This window comes from Condylura cristata, unplaced genomic scaffold (assembly GCF_000260355.1).
Source record: "Condylura cristata isolate star-nosed mole 26May11 unplaced genomic scaffold, ConCri1.0 scaffold00017, whole genome shotgun sequence".
Taxonomy (NCBI): domain Eukaryota; kingdom Metazoa; phylum Chordata; class Mammalia; order Eulipotyphla; family Talpidae; genus Condylura; species Condylura cristata.
Genome location: NW_004567118.1, coordinates 42,007,522 through 42,022,723, shown reverse-complemented (window position 1 = coordinate 42,022,723; position 15,202 = coordinate 42,007,522). Strand labels below are relative to the sequence as shown.

At 38.2% G+C, this 15,202-nt stretch overlaps 1 protein-coding gene across 4 annotated transcripts in view; it reads right to left on the bottom strand.

Annotated features, from left to right (window-relative positions):
* CDC14B (cell division cycle 14B) overlaps positions 1–15,202 on the bottom strand; it is a 98,340-nt gene that overhangs the window by 41,279 nt on the left and 41,859 nt on the right. For 3 of the 4 annotated variants that reach the window (XM_012726673.1, XM_012726672.1, XM_004684909.2), the window contains exons 2-4: positions 10,136–10,226; positions 9,550–9,625; positions 6,449–6,541 (exon numbers count right to left, since the gene is read on the bottom strand). In XM_012726673.1, the coding sequence (XP_012582127.1) occupies positions 6,449–6,541; positions 9,550–9,625; positions 10,136–10,226 (260 nt within the window). Of the gene's footprint in view, positions 1–6,448; positions 6,542–9,549; positions 9,626–10,135; positions 10,227–11,549; positions 11,705–15,202 lie in introns of those variants that run through there. The other variant, XM_004684912.2, reaches the window with a different exon arrangement.

The window sequence follows — 15,202 nt, the reverse complement described above, 5'->3', positions numbered from 1 at the left end:
ATCTCTGGCCAGGTAGTTAACTAACATGGCACAGCAGATCTCTCTGATCTGCTCAGCATTGTTATCTCAGTAGATCTGCCTATTTCTCTGGTGAATCCTCAGTCCCTGCACCTCTGGCCTAAACCCCAGTTCTTGAATGCATAAATAAATAAAATCTTAAAAAAACAAACAAACAAACAAAAAACCACCTGTAAGCTGAGGCAAACAGCAGGGGAGGGTGGGGAAAGTCAAAACAGGGGAGGGAAGAACACAAAGGACTGAGGTAATAGATCACGGAGGGTGGTGGGGCGCCCACAGTGGCAGGAAAGGAGAGCCACAGAAACTAGACCAAAGGAGAAATATCAAATACTATCCAAACATTAACAAAGATATAATAAAATAAAATCTGAAAAACACCTATCATGCTTTCTCAAAATATTAAAAACCTACCTATCACATTACCCAGCAATTCCAATCCTATATAGCTACCGAAAGAACAGATAACTACTAATGTGAAAGGCTATCTACATTCCTATGTTCACTGAGATCCTTTTTACAACAACCCAGATTATGGAAATAACCTAAGTAGATGAGGAAGGTATGTTATAATATACAAAATGGAAGGCTGTTCAGTAATTTAAAAAAAAAAAAAAGATGAACTTTTGCCATCTGTGACAACATGGATGGAACTAAGTGGCTAATGCTAAGTTAAATAAGTCACAAGGAGAAAGACTAATACTGAATGGTTTCATTTAAATGTGAAACAGACACACAAAAAAACAAAGGGTCAGATAAAACTAAAACAAGAGTACACCCTAGAAATCAGACTATGGAATTAAGGCTACTGAAGGGAGAGCAGGAGGAAGAGGAGAGAAAAATGGGGAGGGGGCACAATGGATCATACAGTGGACTGTGGTGCCTTGGTCCTTGCTGTGGTGTGGTAACCTCTAAGTCATATGATACTATAACCCAATGTTTCCTTAATACAGATATTTTAAATAAAAATTAAAAAAGGGCCTTCCCTGGTGGCACAGCGGGTTAAAGCACAGCACTAAGAGGCTAACGCTACTTCAGCATAAGTTTGATCCCCGCCTGCCCCAGAGGTGACCCACATGGCGCAGCAGACCTCTCCTGACTCGCCCACTGCTCCCCTCAGCAGTGTACTTCTTCAGTTGGCCTATTCTGCTCCCCACTCTGTCTCTGGTGAATCCTCTCACTGTCCCTGCACCTCTGGCCTATACCCCAGTTCTGTATGCATAAATAAATAAATCTTAAAAATAAAATAAATTTTAAAAATAATAAATGGGGAAGTTCTGCACATTTTAAAAGTGTTTAACAATTAAGTTCAAGCTACTGAAATTGTTTGGATATCAAATTATAAAACTTTATCTTGTGGTATTTAATATAACATTTTATTTTGAAAACTAGCAATTAAAGAAAAACCACTTTCCATGCTGTCTTTTCTGCAGGAAATAAGAAAATCAGTTCATAACTGATGAATAAAATAATTTAAAAAGCATCATACCAAAATCCTAATAAAATTATTCAGTGAGCCAAGTATTATCGTAGCTGTTTAAAACACCAGAGGAATGGTTGGTAGGGAACTGATACACAAACAGTTCCAAAATAACTCTGTAAGGAAAATCTTATTAAGAAAACCATACATTGAAGGAATTTGATGATAGCACTGAATCTAAAGGTTATTTTTAGTATCATTAATAGTAATTTAAGTATTATATATGATGTAACATAGTGAACTAGTCTTTAGTTAAAACTTCCAATTCACAAGAAATACAGAGAATGAAAAAGAAACTAAGAAGATACCTCAAGAAAACAGAAATTCAAAAGGCTGAACATTATGATTGGTCTCTTCAATGAATCATAAAGGGCCAGTGTGTGAGAGATTAAGGATACGGTAAGTATATGTAGTATATGATATTGGGTTAGATATTACTTTGCACATTTTGGATCACTTGGAGAAATATGGGAATAAAGATGGTAATATATGTACTAGAATGGAAGAACAGATCACTGAAAAAAAGCAGGTGATAAAACCATCAGTAAACACAAAACTGTACTTGTGTACATGTGTGCATACATACACACATATATACTTAACCTTCTATAAATGTAAAAGGTTTTTTAAAAAGAAAGGAAAAGAGAGGAAGGATAGTTTCCAGGTTCCTCATTCAAATCCAGGTTTTGCACGTGACATATTTTTACAACAAAATAAAGATTCAAATTCAGTTTCAAAATACTAAATCATGAATTTGTTTTGAAAACTTACTTTTTCTTACTTTCTACTTAAATTACGAAATGACAGGATAAGTATGATATGGCTAGTTAACAGCCACTGACTTATCACAGAATAAGGGCAGCAAATTTATCATTTGGTAAAATCATAATGGTTCACTTATCTATTTGTAAAAGAAAAGCTCAGTGATCTGTTATACTCCTCAATTCTTTTACAATAAGTAATGTAAAAGATGTTTAGTTCATCCCAATTTGTTACTAAAGACTATTCCATTTCAAATTGTTGGCAAATCTATTTACCAGGGCACATAAAATACAATACTGAGAAATACAATCAAAGACAAATGAATAGCAAAGCCATCTGTCTCCCTTTTCAAAATCACACATGGCAAAAGACCATCTGATAAAAGGTTTAAATGAACATGGGGGGGGGCACCTCCCTGGTGGTGCAGGGGTTAACTCCCAGCACTGTCACACTATTGTGACTGCATCCTGAGTTTGATCCCTAGTCAGGGAGCTGACCCACAAGGGGCATCAGAACTCTCCTGTCTTGCCTGCTATTCCCCTCAGCGGTGTTATTTCAATACATCTTCTTGTCTCTGGTGAACCCTCTCACCCTGCCCACCCAGTTCTTCTATGTATAAATAAGTAAATAACATTTTTTGAAATATTAACAAGGTAAATGAACACAGGATATAAATCCTATTTTAAATATTTGAGTATTTTAAGTATTTGAAAAGTGTAAACTGTCTTAGACAAAAAATAAACAGCAGTACCAACACTTCATTTTCACACCTTCTCTTTTTGTATATTAAGAATGAATAGAACTTACTTGATTTACAATCTTTTGAGATATCTATATCTTCTACCTTATATAAGTGTTATATGTAATACTTTCCCGGCACTAATAAATTTCCTTTTCTTAGAAGTTTCTCTCCTTTCCCCATCTCACACCATTGCATCTCTAAGCTCTGAATTTAATCAGTGCAAAGACTATTGCTACAGCCAAGAGCTGTCATTCTCCTGCCAAGTTGGCATTTAATTGAGTAGAAGATGAACTCAAGTTAATGTCCAACTTGCTTACTTGGCACTTTCCTAACCAATCAAGACAGTGCTAATCTAAGAGCACAAAATCCTTGCAGGATTTCCAAACCTAAAAATATATTAGCTATAGAAAGATAAACATCTATATGCCAAAATACAATCATAAACAAAGTCAAAAAGCGAACACCAAACTCGGAATATACCAACAAATTTTCAACAAATCTGTTGAAGGAATATTGCTTTTTCACAAACTGTGAAACAAAAACAAAAGCAAACCAGCAGCAATGGTATTTTTAAAAGAAATATAAAGATATAAAAAAGAGATCTCTTATTCGTAAATTATCACTCTGCAATTTAAAACAAACTTCAAGTTCCCACCATGCCTTAGTCACCATCTTGGGACACACCATCTGACCAGAGACAACTGAATTAACCAAAAGTAGACGAGGTGAAAACTAATCAGCTTTATGTTCTACTCATGATCACTCTGTCTTAGATGGATCAACTAGAGAAAAGCTTTCTCCTGGGCAGTGCAGGGACTTTAATATCAGACCAAGAGCCATTTTTTCAGGGTCCATAGTTATTCTGGTTTTACTTAATTAACCCAAGGAATTCTAGCTATACCCCTTTTTCTGCAAGCTGTCAGGATTTACTATAATCTGTAGCATTTTCCTCCCCAGTGGTCCAACCAGGGAACTAACAAATGACCCAGTTACAACAGCAGCCTCTCCAAACTCTCGGAACCATGCACAGCCTCTTCCCCCAACAAACGCCCCCGCCAAGGATTTTTGCTGCAAGGCACAATGAACACTAGGGGGGGGGTGGGGGGGGAGAACACACAGAAATGCCATATCTGGGTAAGCTTCAGAAGGCAAATTTTAATAAGCATAATTACAACCTGCATTTCATATGTTCAGATTATGAAACTTAGTTATCTCATAAACACCTCTCTCAAGCAGTTTTGTGAGAACAACTTAGAAAATAAAATCAGGAAAGGTCTTAATCATTATTGCTAATGATGTACTTTAGACATAAAAGGAAATTTCATTAAATTTTGAGGTATAATTTTAACTACTAAAACTTTGTGTAATCAAACAATAAACAAAAACTATTTTTAAAAGGGAGAAGAACATAACAGAAGCAAAGAGCAAGGTGGGGGAAACACTGGGCCCAGTGGTGCAGTGGGTTAAAGCACAGCACTGAGAAGCTGAGTTTGATCCCCGCCCTGGAGGTGACCCACATGGTGCAGCAGACCTCTCCTGACCCGCCCGCTGCTCCCCTCAGCAGTGTACTTCTTCAGTAGGCCTATTCTGCTCCCCACTCTGTCTCTGGTGAATCTGCTCACCACCCCTGCACCTCTGGCCTGAACCCCAGTTCTGTATACTAAATAAACTAATCTTTAAACAAAAAAAATAGGGAAAACAAACTTATCTAACAAATCCAAAAATCAACTCCTTTTTTTCCATTTAGAAAAATAACACATCAATAACTGGTGGAATTGGTAGAAACAGCCACTTACTGTTCTTCACTGAATTAGTGAACTAGCTTCCACAACACCAGAAAGCGGGAGACTTACTCTGTATGAGCTCGTAGCATACTCAGAAATAATAGATGCTGGCGCTCCCTGGTAGTGCAGTAGGTTACAGTGTAGCACTAAGAAGCTCTCTACAGCCACTGCAGCACAAGTTCAGTCCAAGGCCTGGGAGCTGACCCACATGGCACAGCAGACTTTTGCCTGGCCCACTGCTCCTATCAGCAGTGTATTTCAGTCAGTCTGCTCCCTACTTTGTCTATGGTGAATTCTCTCACACTCCTCATAACTCTGGTTTGTATCCCAGTTCTTATATGCATAAATAAATAAATCTTTGAAAAAATAAAAGAAATGATGGATGCTTAAGTACTCCTGCAACTTAATGAACTAGGTGATAGCTAAAATGTAACTCTTTAGAAAAAAAAAAAAAAGGCTCCCATGATAGTAGAAATAATGATTTTCCATACTCATTTAAATTCTGGCTATTCCAAAGCATATTTCTTTTTTTTTTTTTTTTAAGATTTATTTATTTGTGCATACAGAACTGGGGTACAGGCCAGAGGCTCAGGGGCGGTGAGAGGCTTCACCAGAGACAGAGTGGGGAACAGAACAGGCAGATCGATGAAGTACACTGCTGAGGGGAGCAGTGGGTGGGTCAGCAGCAGAGATCTGCCACACCTGTGGTCACCTCCGGGACATGCGGGAATCAACTCAAGCAGAAGTGGCTTTAGATTCTCAGTGCTGTGCTTTAACCCGCTGCGCCACCAGGAAGGGCCCCAAGGCATATTTCTAATGATACAAATAGACCAAATAGACATGCAACATCTTCCTCTTAGATATTTGGATAGGAATAAAAAATGATTTTAGAGTAATACCTTTGCTAGGAAAAATCTGCCTACATTCAAATGGTAAAACACTCTTACCTCTTTTGATACATTTTGATATTTTCCTTAAAAATACAACTTTACTAAGCAGATCAAAAGTGAGTTAAAAATAGTCTGCGGCAAAAGTGAGTTAAAAATAGTCTGCGGCATTCATTACTTCTACCATTAAGTGACACTACAATACAAAGATCTTCATTGGAGTTCATCTTTTTTTTTTTTTTTTTTTTTTTCATAACAGTTTAGACCCAGCAATGTTAATGAAAGGGGCCTCCCTGGTGGTGCAGCGGTTAAATTCCTAGCACTATCAAGCTATTGCCAGCCAATGTGGCATAAGTTCCATCCCCAGCCAGGGAGCAACCCACATAGCACAGCAGACTGCTCCTGTCTAACCTGCTGCTCCCCTCTGCAGAGGATCTCAGCAGATCTGCCTGTTCTGCTCCCACTCTGGTTCTAGTGGATCCTCTCACACACACCCCTCCCACAACTCTGGCCTGTACACCCCAGTTCTTGTGTGCATAAATAAATAAAAAATAAATCTTAAAAAAAAGTAAAGTAAGAAGGCACAAAGATTTCTCATATACTCCTCACCCCTACATATATAGTGTTTTCCCCATTGGTCAATTCGGAAAAGCAAAACGGTCTTCCTGGAGAAAACTGAAGATACTACCTTAGAAAAACTTTCAAAATTCCAATCACAAATTTAAAGTACTACTGTTATACACGTACTCACTAAAACATTAACAAATTAATTACTTACCATATAACATCCCACAAGGAAAGCAGCATTTGCTTGTTTCCTCTGATCAGAGCCAGTAAAATGAATTATTTTCTTCCTTATCATTGTAACGGTCTGCATAAAGACAAACCAGCTTTTAGTCTCTCATCTCAATTTCATGTTTTCTCAAACTTTATTTTGTAAAGAAAAAATTCCAAATCTCACAATTAATAAGCATTATATTAGCTTAATAAACATTATATTAAGAAGACCTTTAAAAATATTAAATTTGATTCCCAAAACATGAATCTTCCTTCCCATAAAACATGTATTTTTGGACTAGAATGAATGTGCAATTGAGGAAGAGGGGAAGACAAATGACTACTCTAAGTACAGAAGAATCTGGAAAAGATAGTGAAAGAAGGCTTGTCTTCCCTTCAGCTACTTAAAAAAAAAAATCTAGTCCCCAAACCTTTAAGTTTCTAACAGAACAACTTATTTAGCTTATTTTTATAGACCCTTTCATTTTAAGTTAAAGATGGGGCAGGATGAGAGTGGTAGAGAGAGATAACAGAAAACTTCAGTAGGGCCCCAGGTTGCTGCTCAAGTTCTATTCTTGATCTGATTGATCAGATAACTGATTATTATGTATATACCACTTGTGAAAATTCACTGAGCTGTATACTCAGATATGCACGTATTTCCAAAGTTACAATACCTATCAATAAAAAGTTAAAAAGGATATTAAACTTAAAAGCAAATTAAAAAATGACTAACATTTCCTCACCTGTACTTCACTAACTGAGTGTAAATGAAGTTAGGTAAGGGCAAGGAACAGGACACAGGCAGTTCAGGAAGTACACAATCCTCGGCTTCTAGGAGTCAGTGATGAGTGTGTACGTATTTTCCTTTAGTTGTTTACGCGGAATAAGACATCCACATTGGTTTTAAGAAACAAAAAGAAAACCCAAGCACCCACCAAACAGCACAAGCACAATACACTCAATTAAAGCTCTAGACACAACATACTGTGAACTCTTCTAGTAAGTGTGAAAAAAAAAATAATCAAAAAGGACTTACATATACTTGGTTCAGCCAAAGGATAAAATTCCACTGGTGGCTGAGAACAAGTGAAAAGATTCTTACAAAATTATACAAAGAAAGCCAAATGGAGAGAAAGAAAGTTATTCTTAGCTTCCTAGTCCCAATCAACAAAAGTCCTGATAGTGGCAATGGAAAAAGAGAAGGAAGAACTTTACAAGACCATAAATGCTTAGATGACTATTCAAGAAGGAATAAAGTCCAGAAGGATATCTCCATTTGTGTATACATCCATAGTGAATACATATAGCCAAAAGGGCATACTACTTTCATTTTACATAGTAGGAACTCATCTGACAGATGCTTCTAAAACTTAAAGAGATGGAATTTTAGGTTTGATGCTGGGGTAGGGGGGAATAATCTGCCTGATTCACCCATAAAAACTTTATACAACTTAATTTTTAATTGAAAATAAATTTTATCTGAATTCAAAAGTACATCAAAGGATTATATATTATGACCAAGTGGAATTTATTCCGGGGATGTAAGGATGATTCCATATCCAAAAACCAATGTAATTGAGCACATAAAATAAAAGGTAAATTCATGTGATCCTATCAATAGATGCAGAGAAAGCATGACAAGATTTAACATTCACTTAGAGTAGAAAATTCTCACTTAAATGGGAATAGAAGAAATATACTTCAACACAGCAAAGGCCACATATGACAACCCCAGAGCTAATACCATATTCAATAGAGAAAAACTAAAAAGCTTTTCCTCTAAGATCAGGTATGATCAGGTATATCATTCAATATAGTATTGGAAGTCCTAGCTAGAACAGTTAGATAAGAAAAAGAAATAAATGGAATCCAAAGGAAAGAACAAAAACTACTATATTTGCAAATGACATGATACTACACATAGAAAAATTCTAAACTCTACCTAAAAACTGTAAGAAACAATAAGTGCAGACTACAAACCAATATACAAAATCTTGCCATTTGTGACAACATGGATGAAACTGGAGCAGATCATGCTAAGCAAAATAAATCAGAAGGAAAAGATAAACACTGGATGATTTCACTAATGTGTAGAATATAAAGAACAAAGCAAAGAAACAAGCAAAACTAAACTGAAACAAACCCTTGGAGTCTGCCTAGAGAACTGAGCCTGTTTTTCAGTCTTATAGTGTGACTGGGTGGGGGTAGGTGGAGAGGCAACGAGTGGAAGGATCCAGTAGATTGTGGAGGGTCACTGGTATTCTGCTAATGGAGTCACCCATCTGAAAAACCTAAAGCATGTGTATGCAAGGCTGTAAACCTGTACTATTCAATTATAAACACAATTTTAAATAAAAAGAAAACAATGTTTCCTGGCTAGGAGTCCTTTAAATAATCAACTGAGTAAAGTAGATTTGAAAAAGTTCCTGCCCCAAATTCAGTATTCTCTCATTGAAAATTTAGAAAGGCTAATTTGGAACTGCAAACAGATTTTGTAAACAGTAAGAATCTTATTGTGCAATTCCAAGTTTTTTAAATAAATGAATGAGATCTAAATTCAAACTAATAGAAATACACTTTTGCAATTCTCAATGACCTCACTTTAAAAATAAACTATTTGCCTTACCTTTCCCTGTTGCTTATGTGTAAAGGGTAAAGGTGGAGTCTTAAGTATTACATAATCATGGGAGATATAAGATAGAGAGAATAAAAGATGAGCCAATTTTTCTGTATTCATTTGCTAGCACTCCCTGTGAAAGTGATGGCAGGAAAAACAATGACTAAAGCAAGACAAGTTTCTCTTGTTAGGTTTCAGTTCCATTAGGTCAGACAGTAGGAGGCTGACTTTATTAACCAATTTTCTCTTTGGATTTTCAAATGCTTGAAAATCACCAATCCAAACCAGAAGCAAATGACTCAAACTTAAATTGTCCAATCAAAAGTCTGGACAAAAATATATATACTATGACTTTATGGGAAAAAAAAAACCACAGAGTAACAAACACCACTGCATAGAGAAAATCAACATTTCCTTTTTAAAAATGAATTTTTTCCCTACTTTTCCCTCTCAAAAGCTTAAGTAAAAATTAAAGACTTTACCTTTAATTTCTTATTTATCTTGCAACAATATCTGTAAACCATTGCCAAATTGAGTGGTCCAAAATCTGCGTAGAAGCTTTAAAAATGGAAAACAAAACATATGTATATTCTAAAAGCGCTGAATAAAAAAAAGCTTTAGGTTCTACAAGATTAAACTAAGGAAAAAAATACACGAAATTGTGCTTTACTACTGAAAGACATATTCTGGTAAGCAATGCCTTAAAAAAAATAAAATGACAAGTGCTACAATGCCTAAGTATAACCTCAAATAATATATAAAATACCATCTGAACAAAAAAGACTGTTGTTTCCCTGCACTGGCAAAAACACAACTTACTTAGAATGCCAATTTATATCCCATACTGTAAACCACGTAAATTTCATATGTAAATTATTAAATTTGAGAAAGTTCTTTTCACTTTGTTTTCCCCTAAGGGTCTGTTACTTTCAAAGGCTTAAAAATCATGCTGCGGCTATTAATCTACAGATTTCTAATTTTTCAAGGCTATCCTATTTATAAACATACCTCTAGAGTCTTCAAATTAAAAAAAAGGATACTAACAATCTTTTAAAAAGTAATACTTACCTCTCATATTCAAGTTCATTATCTATGCTGAAATAATGTATATTTGATGAACTCTTTGGTCTGCTGTAGAGAATGGCAAAACAAAGGCGATCTGAAATGGAAAAATGGCAATGTTCCTTCCTTCAGGTTATTAAAAAAAAAAAACGTTCGTATATCATGATGCAACTCTTTTGAGATGAAGTAAAAAAAACTTTTTTCCCACGATAGTTAGGTTGTCAATGTTAAATTTCAAAATGTTCTGACTATTTTGGTGAGCGATAATAAGCAGTTTTTTAAGGAAGCAACTGTCTTAAACATAAGTTTCAACAGTGTTAGTGACCTCATGTATCAGTATGGCTGGATTCTCTCTGGAAACCTCTCATTGCACAAATAATTCCCCTGGCCTAACGAATTTTAGCAAAATTCTGCATGCCTTCGGTGGCTAGCCATCGAGGTACGTAATGATCACTGTTTTGCTATGCTTTCAAGATATATCCTAAAAAGTCACTTTAAAAAGCTGTATTTTTCTTAAGTGGAGAAAAAATGCTTTTGAAACTGCTTCCAAAACAATGTTTAAAACTACAGAACACAAACAACAAAACCATACAGGCTAACCCAGATGTTCTTAGCCATCACTTTTTTATTTGAATCACTACTTTCATAGCGCTTTTTACAATTAAGCAACCGTTAAGACAGAAGCAATGAGAGGTTTCTACATGATGAGTGGGAGATGAACTTTGTGTTGTACAAATGCAGTTAGGCTGCTGTGATGTTTAGCAAGAATGGTGAGGGCTGTAATGCTCAGACTCCACCCTTCTTCCCCCACCTCACACCCACCCCGCCCCCTGGGAAGAAGTTGCCAAAAAAATCCTCAGTGAAAGAGTCTTCAGCAATACCTAGTAGTACCAGTGGAATACTTACTTTCAACTTGTGACAAAAACAAGACAGCCTTATAAAAAGAAAGAGACAAAAGGATGCCAGCTGGCATCCTTTCCCCAAATGGTAATTTAAACATTTTTGTCTTCAACTCATACAATTATTGGAAACATTTCCCTGTAAACTCCACAACTAAAATCTCTTGCAACCATAACACTCAAACACATGATGGCACGTACTCCTTTTCCAACTACAAATGACCCTTGATCCCCGTGCACAGTGAAGGATTCTGCTCCTTCGGGTGATTCACTTCAACTCCCAGACACGAGTGTAAGGACACGAGGGTCCCGAGTGCAGGGTGGGTCGATTCTCCCCAAAGCAAGACCATAAGCTTGGGAACGCCCACAAAACAGCACGCGCCCTGGCCCTCAAGTTCAAAGACACTCTCCACCAGCACCTCGGGGCCTCTTGGGCACGCCGGGCACCGCCCAGTACCCTCAAAATCCTAGGAGCTGGGGGTGGGGGCACTGAGAAGTAGCAAAGCCTACACCGCACTCACCTTTGATCACCTCAACCACCAGAGGGGTGCCGGCGCCCTCCAGGCTCATGACTCCTAAGCATCTGGAAGGCGGGGCAGAAGGGAAGACGGAGTGGCCAGGGAACAGCCGGCCGCAGAGAGCGGAGGCGCCGCGACCACACCCCCGAAGTTTAAAAAACAAAACTTTAAAGGGCCGCGCCCCAACACTGGCACAGCTGCACCCCCTCGGCCACCCACCGCAACAAACCGGGACAAGTCAACCCCGGAAGTTCAAAACTTCGCGATTGGCCCCAAACGGGGCGGCGAGGGAGCCGCCGGGGAGAGACGCGGAAACCACCCCGGCCGTCACGGTCCTCTCAGCCCCACCTCTGGGAAGTGCGGGCGGGCAGCGCAGAGCTAGAGCCGCGCTGGCGCCCGAATCCTGCACAATCCAACTGCTCAAAGCGGCAGAGACAGACGCAAACCCCGGCCCTTGAGGAGAAAGCGGCTTTCAACGCGAAGAGAAGGACGTCTGCGGAGGAAAGAAAAGGGCTCAGCCGCGAACCTGACCGAGACGACCGCGCTCTCCGCGGCCGCCAGGGGCCGCTGCAGCCGGCCGAGTGGGAAGGCGGGATCTGGGCCTCGCGGCCGCGGGGCACCAAGGCCTCCCGCGCTGGCCGAGCCCGCCCTCAGGTGCAGGCGCGGGGCTGAGTGCCGCGCTCGCCCCAGCGCAGCTCTCAGTTTGAAACCCAGGTCCTCGAAATGGCTCAAGATCTAAGGGTAACCTCGTGATGCCCTTTAAGGCCTTAGATTCCTCCTCATGAAAGTATTTGATGGTTGGCAAACAGAAAATCTGCCACAACACTAAACCACCACTGAAAGCATTTTCAAAACACATGTTCCTAACTTAGCCGTCAGTGGGGGTAATTTGAGAGTGTAACTGCTAAATTAATACACGGAATGTAAAGGTGTCGACGTATGGCAATGTCAAGCGATAAACTGGAAAAACATATTTTAAATTCATTGCATAATAGCAAAAATGCAAATTTATACTACCAGATACTATTTTTCCTTCTGACTAGCAAAACCAAAGACATTTAAAAGCACTGTGTGGGCTAGGTTGTAGGAAAACAACCTCCCCCTACTCTCTCACATGGCCTAATCACCGACTACAAAATGGGACAATCTCCACAAAGGGCAACCAAGGGCAATTTTAGAGAGATCAAGATTAAAAATTAAAAACTGGCAAGGTTGTGATGACAGACTGCTCTTATCACTCTTTATACAAGCATATTAAAAGCCTGTTTATGTATATACTATATGAAGTCTTACATATCAAATCCCTAGAAGCATATATATACAAGAAAATGGTAGTTGATGTCTTTACAAACGGAAGTGGGTATCTGCAAATAGGAAAAGGTATGAGAGCTATAAACACTTTTATAATTTTAACTATTCAAAATCAGAAGGCTTTTGAAAAGTGAATGTGCAGGTTAACAACGTTTTCCCAAAGCTGACTCTTTGTAAGACAGGAAACACTATTCACTGTAAAATGTCCTGTGCTCCTTGGCACATATATAAATAAGAGAACAGGATTGTATCTCCTTTGGTCTATATAACCTCTTGAAATCCATTTTTTTTAATTCTAAGATTTATTATGAATGCATGGAAGAACTAGGGTATAGGCCAGAAGTGCAGGGGGGATGAGACAATTCACCAGAGACAGAGTGGGGAGCAGAACTAGTAAACTGAAATACACTGCTGGGGAAGCAGGAGAGGAGAAGTCTACTGCAACATGTGGGTCACCTCCCTGGCAGGGTATGGATAGAACTCATGCTGCAGCTTTGGATAGCTTCATAGTGCTGCCGTTTAACCCCCTGCACTAACAGGGAGGGCCCTGAAATCCAATTTCTTATAACAAACCCAAATAAAACTTGGGAGGATGTAGATGGAAGTGGAGGAGGTTTTCCCTCCAAGTTCAAACCAGAAATTCAACTCCCCAGGTAATATTTTAGGGATGGGTAGCAGGGTGTCACTACTTTTTTGATATCCAATGATCTCTGCACAATATATTTCCAATATCCTGTTGTTAGAGTAGGATTTCAGTGAACAACTGCAGAGACTAAAGTGCTGGTCTAAAAGTAATTTTTAATTTCTATTCCAGGTTTCTAAAAGCCTGGAGCCAAAGACAGCTCTTTATGTTCTGTTCAAAAGCTTGTGATTAAACTTATAATTCTCTTGTATCCTCATTTAATGTTTGTTGTCAAAAAACTCAGAAAACTTGACCACTGAAGTAACAGTTTTTGATTATATATTTCTATCACATAATGTCACCATTGCTAGTTCCTTGATAATATGGTATGGTAAGTGAACATAAATAAAATCTCAGGATTTAAAAATATTAGCAAAAACATTCAAAATCCATCCTTATCACAAACTGATCTGCAGTTCTAATTTAGCTTTCGGTGCTCCAGTTGACTACTTTAATAAATAAATTAAAGCATTTTCCTGCATAACAACTGTAGACAATTGGGGATAACTAATCATAAAACAGAGGAGAATGCTCCAAGCCAATGAGAAATATATTTCTGAGTCATATAGCAACAATGCAGTATTTACTTTTTCATAGCTAGAACGAAAAGAATTGTTTGAATCTTTGGACACAAAGGGTTTTTTCCTTTTTTTTTTTTACTTCCCATTTGCTCTAAAATGATCCCACAGATCCAAGCAGAATAAAGAAATGCAAATTTTCCTTATAGGATGTGCACATGGTGAACTTAGCACAGAACAAGCAGAAAGGAAAATTCACATCCTTGGGGAGCATTAGAAAACAGGTTTTACAAAAAATAACAGGCCCTGCCTGAACAAGACTTGTCTCTCAAGAGAGAGGGCCTATGGACATCAGGCTATCATCTGTATTAGTCATTCATTTTTGGAGGAAAGGAAAGACCAAGGAGAGCAGAGGAAGAATGTTCATGGAAGTACTCAAAAAAAAAGAAGCAGGGCCCTCCCAGGTGGCTCAACGGGTTTAAAGCACAGCACTATGAAGCTACAGCAGCCACTGCAGCACAAGTTGGATTGCCGGCCAGGAGCTGACCCACAAGGTATGACAGACCTCTCCTGAACGCCCCTGCTTCCCTCTTGTGAATCCTCTCACCCACCTTCACCACCACCTCTGGCCTGTACCCCAGTTCTGTATGCATAGATAAGTATTTTATTTTTAAAGGCTCTATCTCCACAAACAACGAGAGGTAACAAGTATTCAGTTTAGTGGCAGGTATAATGTTAGGACCATTACAATCTATAAGGTAGATAGATGCTACTATCAATATTTTCCAGAAAAGGAAACATAAAGAGGAGCAAAAATATTAACTTGAAACAGAGTTTGTTGTCAAGTAGCAGAATTGGGGTTTGAATATAAGGCTACTTGATGTTTTAAAATTCCTGTCTCAAAGACTTGCCCTGATCTAAAGCAATATTTAAAATAATACCATCTTAGCACAGCAATATACAAAAATATGGACTCAAGCATCTAAGAAAATTTAGTATATGAAAATAAAAAGGGTTTATTCACTGACGGGCAATTTTATACATGTATGAAAGGAAAATGAAGTTCAAGCTCATATACTATATAAAATAAATATCAAAAGCTGTCATTAATAACAAAAACTATAGGCCCTCCCTGGTGGCGCAGC